A 12,132-nucleotide genomic window follows, 5' to 3' on the forward strand; every position below is an offset into this window, starting at 1 on the left:
AATATGGATATTTTTCTTTCAAAAATCCATCGCTTCGGTCTTTATTCACCCCCTGGAGCCGTATGGATTACTTTAATGATGGATGGATGTGCTTTTTTGGGCTTCAAAAAAACAAAATGGTGCTATTTACTATTATTATAATGCTTGGAAAAGCCAGGATATTTTTTTTTTAATATAACTGATTGTGTTTGACTGAAAGAAGAAAGATATATACACCTAGGATGACTTGAGGGTGAGTAAATCATGGGATAATTTTTCATTTTTGGGTGAACTATCCCTTTAAGGGGTGAATCTTGCTAAAACATATCTAGGTTACATTTCACCGCAAAATCAAAAAGAAGAAAAATAACATTATATAATATAAATGATAAATTATATAATAAAATATAAATTATATTTTGCATGAAAATGAAGCCTCCTTTTCTCTGAGACATTAATATCATAATTATGCTAATTTTTCCATATTTTTTTTAAAATCTCTTTTAATTATTCTTAAAAGTTATGAAGGCAACAAATACTACCATAATGTGTAGAATGAAATTGAAGGTAAATGTGCTTACAGTTCTTAAAAAAAAAAAAAAAAAGGCTTTATTATATTGACTTTTGATTTTGGGGTCAAATATGAGCCAGACATGTTCTTGACAATTTCATTGAGATCCATATTTGTCCTATACAGCCTCATATTCATTTCCCTGAAAAAGATTCATAAAACCAGACAATGTTTGGGAAGCTCTTCTGGAACTGTATGTGTCTGCATACAAGCCTACGGTCTGTCCGATAAGAGCGTGTCGATGTCCTGTATGGCTCTGGAGGTTTTCTGCAGAGCCTCAGAGATGCAGTTCTCTGTGAGTTTGATCTCAGACAGATCAGGAGAACGCTCACGGCTCAAAGATCTCGCTGTAGAACGCAGGACGGGGCTGTTCTCCAACAAAACTGATGCTTTGTGTTAAAGAAATATCTACCCATATTCATCCTGCTCTCAATAATCAATCTGTGCATCAACACAGTCATATACGCTAATTTTATACTTAAATATTTGAATTATATTCAAATTTAAAAGGCATAATTTCAGTTAGGGGAGAAAAGCATTTGGTTTGTCTCCTGAGGCCACAAGAGGGTGCAATGAGTGAAATATTAATGCACCACATTAAATAGATTATTCAAAGCAATGAAATAACATGACTGTCTGTACAAAAAAAAGTGCATAACGTTTATAAATCAAATATAATTATAAACAATTATGAATAAAACAGCATCATGTATTTATGCATAGTTTAATACAAAGGGCCAAACCGCCAATCACACGAGTACTTTTTGCATTTAAAACATGAGATGCAGTGGAATGGGGGAAGAAAAACCCACAAAGTGTCAAGATTTAATTTTTAAACTTCTTTTAACTTTACATGGCAAGACAAAAGTGCAATGGTCAAATATGTCCATTTAGTACAATGGAAAAGCATACACATATAACGTCACCAAAAAAAGATACAATTAAACCTCTTGATCTTTTCCAGCTCTGAAACAACAGACCTGTAGGGGTGTAAGAAATCAGGATGACGACGGGATAGTTCACCCAAAAAATTAAAATTCTGTTTGCCATGTCACAACATAAATTTTTCATTTTACACTTTGAAATGTATTAAACTTTGTAAACAGACAAACAAGTTTGTTGTTGCAAACCTCTAGAAAAGCAATTATTCTGAATAACTATATTTTAAAATTCCCTGGAAAGACATAGTGAGCAGATGTCTGGGTGAACTATCCCTTTAAGTGAGATTGATATGCATTGTCCATGTGATGTAAATGACTACAATAAAGATAATACAGGGAATAAGAGTTCCTTAATACCTGCATGTTACTGGCTGAGATGTGTCAGAATGGGTGGAGTCTGAGAGAGCCACACCCACTGCGCTCATGCTCTGTTCTGTCTGTTTTACCCAGTCACACCACTGCACTACTGCGGACACATACCTGAGACAGAGAGAGATAAAATAGGAATCTAGGTATTTATGCAAGTAATTGGTGTAATTTTTCATAATCTCTTTACCTTTGAAAAGTTTTGTCTGTCTCGATTTGGACAAGAGTTTGGTGCCCATCTGGCAGATTGAGCTGGCACCACCTGTGAGATGGTCTGCTTTCTGTCCTGAGTCTCTGCTCCATTTCTCCACACTGCCATCACAAATACATCCAAAAAACATTTATCTAAAAATCATGAAATCATAACCTTTAAAAAAAAATACTGGATTTTAAACTCTATTATTGACATGGTTCCAATGTAATTTAATTTACGCTCTATTGAGCATTTGGCATACTGATTAGAACTGGGCCAAAAAGCTAAAACAGTACATATGACAAAATTAATATATACATTAATATGCATCTTTATACAAATAAAATAGGAAAAAAAAAGGTTTTAAAAAAGTTAAATATTAAAAAAAAAAAAAAAGGTAATCCAGGGTTATTATAGTTAACTAAAATTGAAACTAAAACCATAAAAAATATTTAAAATAAAATACAATATAAAAATATAATCTTTTTTTAATTTCAGCTATTTGCCAAGGCAACGTTTCTCATTTTTAATTAGTTTAATTAAAATAACAAACTAAAACTGAAATAAAAATGAATAAAATAACAAAATTACTAATAATATTAAAATGAAAATGGAAAATATAAAAATGAAAACTGATTTAAAATATTATTAAAAAGAATCCCAATTATACTAAAATAACACTGACATATTCACAAAATGAACACAGAGAAAAATTATATGACATTTTTATTTAAATACAACAATATAATCATGAATAGTAATTAATTAACAATATTTACTATATCATATTACTATACATAATACTAATATTAATATTAATAATAGGGACCCGAGATGCTATACTCTCGATGTACAATACATATTTTCCATTTGTTGCCTGGAATCATGTTTTTGTACTGTGCCTATTCAAATAAACTTTACTAATATTTTTAATGTATGAAAAATACCATGCAGCATCGTGCAACTGTGTTTGATCAATGATGCAAACAAATTGTTGAGTTTGAATTCCCTTAAAACAAAAACTTAGCATGTGAATGGTTGTAAGCATGTTGCATAAAAAAATTGTTTCAACTTATTAATGAATGAAAAGCTGATTAAATGTATTAGTAAACAAGCAGTTTGATGAGATGATTGATGATCAGTGTGTATTTGTATGTTAATGAAATGCATACAGTGCGTTTATGTACCTGTGCAGGTGTACATGTGTCAGTCTTCCACATCATCTGAGCCCTAACGCCATCCAGGAACAAGACCTCGACAGTCCCGTCTGAGAGCGCTTTGAAATATCCTGTACCTGCCACCGTCACCTCCTGAACCACACGTACAGGATCATACACCGCAGCCTGCTGAAGACAGAACCGTCATAACTCCCGTATACACGAATCATAACACACACCCGTATACACCGGACACTGAGCGAGTCTCCATCAGAGTGATATCACACACACCTCCTTCCAGCAGTAAAAAGAGAGCGGGGCCCTCACGGAGCTTCTGGCCTGGATGAAACATTTCAGAATCCTAACAAAACACAGACAAAAATATTCTTTCTTTATTTTCGTGTAATGCAGTGTGGAATACACAAACTATACACCACCATTCAAAAGATACTGGTTGATATGATTTTTAAAATGTTTTTTAAGTAAATCTCTTATTCTCAACAAGGCTGCATTTATTTGAAAAAAAAAAAAAACAGTAATTTTGAGAAATATTATTGCAATTGAAAATAACTGCTTTCTATTTGAATATATTTCAAAATGTAATTTATTCCTGTGATGAAAGCTGAATTTTCAGCATCATTACTCCAGTCTTCAGTGTCTTCAGTGATCCTTCAGAAATCATTCTAATATGCTGATCTGCTGCTCAAGAAACATGTCTTGTTATTCTCAATGTTGAATATTGAATAATTTTTGCAAACCATAACAGTTTTTTTATGATTCTCTGATGAACAGAAAGTTAAAACATTTATTTGAAATAGAAATCTTTTGTAAATATCATTATAAATATCTTTACTGTGACTTTTGATTGATTTAATACATCCTTGCTGTATTAATGCATCAATTTCTTTTAAAAAAAAACTATATTTTTTAGTTTTTAAAAAAACTTTATATATAATTAGTGCTATATTATATGTATATATACACAGTACAGTCCAAAAGTTTGGAACCACTAAGATTTTTAATGTTTTTAAAAGAAGTTTCGTCTGCTCACCAAGGCTACATTTATTTAATTAAAAATACAGTAAAAACAGTAATATTGTGAAATATTATTACAATTTAAAATAACTGTTTTCTATTTGAATATATTTCACAAAGTAATTTATTCCTGTGATGGCAAAGCTGAATTTTCAGCATCATTACTCCAGTCTTCAGTGTCACATGATCCTTCAGAAATCATTCTAGTATGCTGATCTGCTGCTCAAGAAACATTTAATGTGTACAATTGTACAAAATATTTGTGTACAATATTTTTTTTCAGGATTATTTGATGAATAGAAAGTTCAAAAGAACAGTGTTTATCTGAAATCTAATCTTTTGTAACATTATAAATGTCTTTACTGCCACTTTTGATTGATTTAATGCATCCTTGCTGAATAAAAGTATTCATTTCTTTAATTTCTTTTCAAAAAAATAAAAATAAAAATTCTTACTGACCCCAAACTTTTGAACGGTAGTGTATAATGCTACAGAAGCTTTGTATTTCAGATAAATGCTGTTCTTTTGAACTTTCTATTCATCAAGGAATCCTGAAAAAAAAAGTACACAACTGTTTTCAACATTGAAAATAATCATAAATGTTTATTGAGCAGCAAATCAGCATATTAGAATGATTTCTGAAGGATCATGTGACACTGAAGACTGGAGTAAAGATGCTGAAAATTCAGCTTTGCATCACAGGAATAAATTACTTTGTCAAATATATTTAAATAGTACACAGTTATTTTAAATTGTAATAATATTTCACAATATTACTGTTTTTTTACTGTATTTTTAATTAAATAAATGTAGCCTTGGTGAGCAGACGAAACTTCTTTTAAAAACATTAAAAATCTTAGTAGTTCCAAACTTTTGGACTGTACTGTATATATATATATATATATAAAAACACAGTGATGTCTGACTTAGCAAACACAATTAATCAATATTTTTGCAGTGCAACAATTTGGGTCTCATTATCACCCCCTAGTGACTGAACTACAAATTAATTTAGTAAATCATGGCTCAGGGTTGATGTTCTGTTGAGAGGTGGTGGAAGAAACTATTGCACCAAAAGAACAGATGGGATACTCAAAGTTTTAGTAATATTATGACATCAGTTATCCTGATATCCTGTCTTTTGTAGCTTTTGGTTTTAATGTGAGCTGTGTATGCTAGTAAACCTCCCATCTCACCTGCTGGCCCGTGTGACAACAGACTGGACAGAATACAGCTGACCCGGAACGTCAGGTGGGAGACCACACAGGTAATACACACACTCCACTGCCTGAAAACACACATATATCAACTCATCTCCTGAATCATACATCTACATACATTCATTCATGTAATGGTGTATGTATCAGTACAACATCAGCCTCTCGAGAGACCAAGCACCTTTAATTCACCCGACTTGATAGTGAGCACACTTACATCTCTGTGAGCAGCTCCAGGTTTGTAATGTGTGAAGTAATTGGCTAGAACTCCATTGGATCTGATGAGTGAACCATCACCAGGTGAGATCTCCACCATCGGTATCACTCCATCTACTATACTAAAGGAGACAAAATACATGAAAACATCATTGTTTAGGTCGCATACTTGGTTTGTTTGGAACATAGTCCTTAAAGGGACAGTTCATCCAAAAAAATTACAATGCTGGCATCATGCTTCCCAACCTTTCCAAATGACTTTCTTTCTTGTGTGGAACACAAAAGAAGATATTTGAAAGAATGCCTGGAACCAAACATTGGACCTCTTCAATACTTTTGTACGGACAAAAATAATTTATCAAAATATCTTCTTTTATGTCTCACAGAAAAAAGTCATACTGGTTTTGAGACAGGTTGAGTAGGTTGAGTAAATGATGACAGAATTTTATTTTTTTGGGTGAACTATCCCTTTAAGGACTGTGTGTAACTCATGCATCAATGAAAAATCTTAAAGTAAATATATTGGATTTTGTTTCATACAATTTATAAGCAATCCTGAAGAATAACGATCAGATCCTAACTAGATAAAATCCACTTTTAATTAAAATATGGAAAAACGGATTTATGCAGATTTATTAAAAAAGAAAAACTGAAATATCACATGGTCCTAAGTATTCAGACCCTTTGCTTTGACTAGGGCTGCACGATTAATCACATGCGATTGTCATGCGTGTCTCATCAGTAAAGCCGGTTCTGTGATTAGCGGTAAATGTCCATCACCTGCTTTCAAATGGAGCGGCACTTAATATACAGAGCCGTAGTTCGCGGACAAGCTACGCAATATCGCGTTCATAATCGAAGGCGATTCATCTGCGATTATGAACGCGATATTGCGTAGCTTATCCGCGAACTACGGCTCTGTATATTAAGTGCCGCTCCATTTGCTTTGGCACTCATATGTTTAATTCAGGAGCTGTCCATTTCTTCTGATCATCCTTGAGATGGTTCTACACCTTCATTTGAGTCCAGTTGTGTTTGATTATACTTGATTAGGAAAGCCACACACCTGTCTATATAAGACCTTACAGCTCACAGTGCATGTCAAAGCAAATGAGAATCATGAGGTCAAAGGAACTGCCTGAAGAGCTCAGAGACAGAATTGTGGCAAGGCACAGATCTGGCCAAGGTTACAAAAAAAAATTCTGCTGCACTTAAGGTTCCTAAGAGCACAGTGGCCTCCATAATCCTTACATGGAAGACGTTTGGGACGACCAGAACCCTTCCTAGAGCTGGCCGTCCTACCAAACTGAGCTATCGGGGGAGAAGAGCCTTGGTGAGAGAGGTAAAGAAGAACCCAAAGATCACTGTGGCTGAGCTCCAGAGATGCAGTCGGGAGATGGGAGAAAGTTGTAGAAAGTCAACCATCACTGCAGCCCTCCACCAGTCAGGGCTTTATGGCCCGACGGAAGCCTCTCCTCAGTGCAAGACACATGAAAGCCCGCGTGGAGTTTGCTAAAAAACACCTGAAGGACTCCAAGATGGTGAGAAATAAGATTCTCTGGTCTGATGAGACCAAGATAGAACTTTTTGGCCTTAATTCTAAGCGGTATGTGTGGAGAAAACCAGGCACTGCTCATCACCTGTCCAATACAGTCCCAACAGTGAAGCATGGTGGTGGCAGCATCATGCTGTGGGGGTGTTTTTCAGCTGCAGGGACAGGACGACTGGTTGCAATTGAGGGAAAGATGAATGCAGCCAAGTACAGGGATATCCTGGATGAAAACCTTCTCCAGAGTGCTCAGGACCTCAGACTGGGCCGAAGGTTTACCTTCCAACAAGACAATGACCCTAAGCACACAGCTAAAATAACGAAGGAGTGGCTTCACAACAACTCCGTGACTGTTCTTGAATGGCCCAGCCAGAGCCCTGACTTAAACCCAATTGAGCATCTCTGGAGAGACCTAAAAATGGCTGTCCACCAACGTTTACCATCCAACCTGAGAGAACTGGAGAGGATCTGCAAGGAGGAATGGCAGAGGATCCCCAAATCCAGTTGTGAAAAACTTGTTGCATCTTTCCCAAAAAGACTCATGGCTGTATTAGATCAAAAGGGTGCTTCTACTAAATACTGAGCAAAGGGTCTGAATACTTAGGACCATGTGATATTTCAGTTTTTCTTTTTTTAATAAATCTGCAAAAATGTCAACAATTCTGTGTTTTTCTGTCAATATGGGGTGCTGTGTGTACATTAATGAGGACATGTATGAACATGAAATGAAACCGTAATAATCACCGGTATATAATGCCTTTGCACCAGACCACTTTCACCACCTCAGCTGTGACTTCCTCGTCCTGTTCCAGCAAATCAGGATTCACAGTGTTGTATCTCCACCTGAACATCACATAGTCGATATTGGGGATGACATACTTATTTAGGGATGAAATATTACCTGTTCTTGATAGATCCATATATAAACCCAAAGAGAGATGAGATGAGATGAGACTGTATGTAGTGTTTGTTTGGCGTTCCTCACCTGTGCTGATGAGGAGAGGGACATTTTAAAGGCAAAGGTTTGGGAAGATGAGTCTTCAGCCCTGTTTGAGATGTTTGTTGATCTTCTCTATCTGTTAAACCTTTTCTGTCTTGCTCATTGTCAGTATTAATTTGAGTTTTTTGTGATTCCCAATGCTTGACAGCCAATGACAGAGGATAGCACCACATCTGTGGGTAAAGCACTCGGGAATACTGCTGAATCACTTTGGTGTACACATGCACCTTTTCAGACTTCGAGCTTGTTGATTTCAGTCTTTCCATATTGGAACCTTTTCCAACTGACTCAGGACGGTTCATCTGAGCACCCGCTGAGGCTTCAGAGAGGTTTAAACCCTTCAATGACAAGCCACTTAATAAACACGTACTTTTGTGTTGGTGACCTTGAAGCTGTAAATACGACTCTTCTTCACTTTGACTGGACCGACAGATAAACTCCACTGTGAACTCTTCTCCAGAAGAGGAAAGAACCAGTTTAGCGTGTCCATCTTCAGAGCAGACTGTGATCTCTCCATGTGACCCAGTGGTGCAAGAGTCAGACCCAGGCCACTCCACCTCAGTTATGGCACTGCTGAACTTCTGAAAATGAGCATTTGGTTAAGCTAATAAGCATAAATGAGAAATTAAGCTGGATTTACATGATTTCATTAATAAAAAGTAAACTTTTACTACAGCTTTAGGACACTCTAACCTTGTTGAATTCCACTGTTATGAGCTCTTCAGGTAAATATGGATGAGTTGCATACTTGTTTCTAAATGCCAAAGCATTCAATACCAATGCCTAAACAAGACAAACAAGTAAGTGAATTATTTTTATACTGTAAATCCATGTTAACAGGAGTAAAATACTTTAGACAAACAACAGATAGATAGATAGATAGATAGATAGATAGATAGATAGATAGATAGATCGATAGATCGATCGATAGATAGATCTAGTTTGATAGATAGATAGATAGATAGATAGATAGTTTGACAGATTGATATATAGATAGATAGATTTAGTTTGATAGATAGATAGATAGATAGATAGATAGATAGATAGATAGATATTTAGTTTGATAGATATAGTTTGATAGATCGATAGATAGATTTAGTTTGATAGATTGATAGATAGATATTTAGTTTGATAGACAGATAGATAGATAGATATAGTTTGAAAGATATTTAGTTTGATAGATATAGTTTGATAGATCAATAGATAGATAGATATAGTTTGAAAGATAGATATTTAGTTTGATAGATGGATATAGTTTGACAGATCGATAGATCGATAGATAGATATTTAGTTTGACAGATATAGTTTGATAGACCGATAGATAGATTTAGTTTGATAGATAGATAGATATTTAGTTTGATATATAGTTTGATAGATAGATAGATAGATAGATAGATATTTAGTTTGATATAGTTTGATAGATCGATAGATTTAGTTTGATAGATAGATATTTAGTTTGATAGATATAGTTTGATAGTTCGATATAGTTTGATAGGATAGATAGATAGATAGATAGACAGATAGATAGATAGATAGATATTTAGTTTGATATAGTTTGATAGATCGATAGATTTAGTTTGATAGATATAGTTTGATAGATCGATATAGTTTGATAGATCGATATTTAGTTTGATAGATAGATAGATAGATAGATATTTAGTTTGATATAGTTTGATAGATCGATAGATAGATTTAGTTTGATAGATTGATAGATAGATATTTAGTTTGATAGACAGATAGATAGATAGATATAGTTTGAAAGATATTTAGTTTGATAGATAGATATAGTTTGATAGATCAATAGATAGATAGATATAGTTTGAAAGATAGATATTTAGTTTGATAGATGGATATAGTTTGATAGATCGATAGATCGATAGATCGATATTTAGTTTGACAGATATAGTTTGATAGACCGATAGATAGATTTAGTTTGATAGATAGATAGATATTTAGTTTGATATATAGTTTGATAGATAGATAGATAGATAGATAGATAGATAGATATTTAGTTTGATATAGTTTGATAGATCGATAGATTTAGTTTGATAGATAGATATTTAGTTTGATAGATATAGTTTGATAGTTCGATATAGTTTGATAGGATATAGATAGACAGATAGATAGATAGATATTTAGTTTGATATAGTTTGATAGATCGATAGATTTAGTTTGATAGATATAGTTTGATAGATCGATATAGTTTGATAGATCGATATTTAGTTTGATAGATCGATATTTAGTTTGATAGATAGATATTTAGTTTGATAGATATAGTTTGATAGATCGATATAGTTTGATAGATCGATATTTAGTTTGATAGATAGATAGATATTTATTTTGATATAGTTTGATAGATCGATAGATTTAGTTTGATAGATATTTAGTTTGATAGATATAGTTTGATAGATCGATAGATCGATAGATAGATAGATAGATAGATAGATAGATAGATAGATAGATAGATAGATAAAACATGTTTTGCATTACAGTGATACAGTAATGATAGTTATGAGGGTGATGTCATGTACCTTATACTCGCTGATGGCGAATCTTGTTCTCTGTCTGACTCTCTCTCTGGACTGTAGCGGGTGTGCGGAGGCTGACGAGTGTTTCTCTATCATGAACTCAGATCCGCAGGGTGAGAGCTGCAGTCTGAGCCCGTCTGCGTGAAACACATCCACAGACTCATCCACATACATGACCATAAACCCAACTGAACACATGACTCTCTTAACATGACACTGAAGGCGCTACGGCTGGAACTCAAAACAATTACATAATCATTTAACTGCGACTGTCTAAACATAATCATTAAAAATCACTGAAGCAACACAAACTCCACAATCTTGTCAAATTGTTGCTGTTGTTACTATATGCGCTGTTCGATTCGTAAATGGAATCGTTCTTGCGAATCGGATCTTTTGAATGAATCGACTGAACCGATTTACAACATAGACATAATAAATACATTTTATCATGTCTATGGTTTACAAAACAGGGAGTGAAAAGAGGATTTGACTTATGGAACGAAAAATAAGATTAGTAAAAAGCCGAATAGCCGAAATGTTACAAATAAAACGGACTGGAAATGTACGATTTGATTGTATGACTCGATTGTGTTTTTTAATAAATAGCATTAACTTACATCAAAACGTGGAAGTCAAGCTTTTTTAATGTAGATTCTAATGATTTTTATAAGCTAAATTAAACTGAACCTAGACACGAAATTACAGTAAACACCTTTATTAATTAAACTTACTCGAGAAAACATCATAAACAGCATTGTGTGCCTAGATCAGACTTTATTGCAACTTCAGGATGTCAAGAACTAAATAATCACTGAATCATTTTTTGATTCGTTCAACTGTTCAAAAGAACCGATTTGCAGAAATGAATCGAACTGTCTATCACCAGTTGCTATGTAAATTCTCGCGGTTGATGAAGAGAATGACGCTGATTGGATGAACCACTTCTTCTACAGTACTCATAAATCTCTGCGCTCTGTTGTCGCCCCCTTGCTGCAGAGATGAACTAATGTGAACATAGATCAAGATTCTATTTAGACATATTATTTGCTATCTTTTTATTATTTTAGGGTGAAATATTCACCCCTTCTTTTACTCTTAATTGCATATAAATTAATGTTCGCATACAAAGATGTTTACTGAATATCAGAAGTGCCACTGATAAGTTTCATTTGTGTTTTTTGCGTTGTAAATCCCAATTTAATTTCATCTATCATCAGTATCAGTTTTACAAAAGCCAAATTAATGTTATATTGTATATTACATTGGCCTAAAATATACCTTAGATTACTGGTCTGCAAGTGGGGACGCCATGCATGAAAGATTGCAAAACAAGTTGGGCGGCATCTCATATAACAGTCCATTAACTGAAGAAGAAAA

The 12,132-nt window shown here is 34.1% G+C and overlaps 1 protein-coding gene across 3 annotated transcripts; it reads right to left on the reverse strand.

Moving 5' to 3' along the window:
• Positions 1–571: 571 nt before the first annotated feature.
• lg4h5orf34 (linkage group 4 C5orf34 homolog) lies at positions 572–11,144 on the reverse strand. Of its 3 annotated transcripts, none has more exons than XM_048188721.1 (12): positions 10,756–11,144; positions 8,918–9,007; positions 8,210–8,802; positions 7,969–8,067; positions 5,677–5,797; positions 5,439–5,530; positions 3,499–3,568; positions 3,238–3,396; positions 2,048–2,169; positions 1,849–1,971; positions 1,490–1,530; positions 572–933 (listed from the first exon to the last, which is right to left on the reverse strand). In XM_048188721.1, the coding sequence occupies exons 1-12, from the start codon at positions 10,948–10,950 to the stop codon at positions 764–766; spliced, it is 1,875 nt and encodes a 624-aa protein (XP_048044678.1). In that variant the 5' UTR covers positions 10,951–11,144; the 3' UTR covers positions 572–763. The 3 variants fall into 3 exon arrangements, with proteins under 3 accessions (XP_048044678.1, XP_048044677.1, XP_048044676.1); XM_048188720.1 differs by having other exon boundaries at positions 3,238–3,393; positions 8,210–8,805; XM_048188719.1 differs by having other exon boundaries at positions 8,210–8,805.
• Between the last annotated feature and the right edge of the window lie 988 nt (positions 11,145–12,132).

Source organism: Megalobrama amblycephala, linkage group LG4 (assembly GCF_018812025.1).
Source record: "Megalobrama amblycephala isolate DHTTF-2021 linkage group LG4, ASM1881202v1, whole genome shotgun sequence".
Classification (NCBI taxonomy): domain Eukaryota; kingdom Metazoa; phylum Chordata; class Actinopteri; order Cypriniformes; family Xenocyprididae; genus Megalobrama; species Megalobrama amblycephala.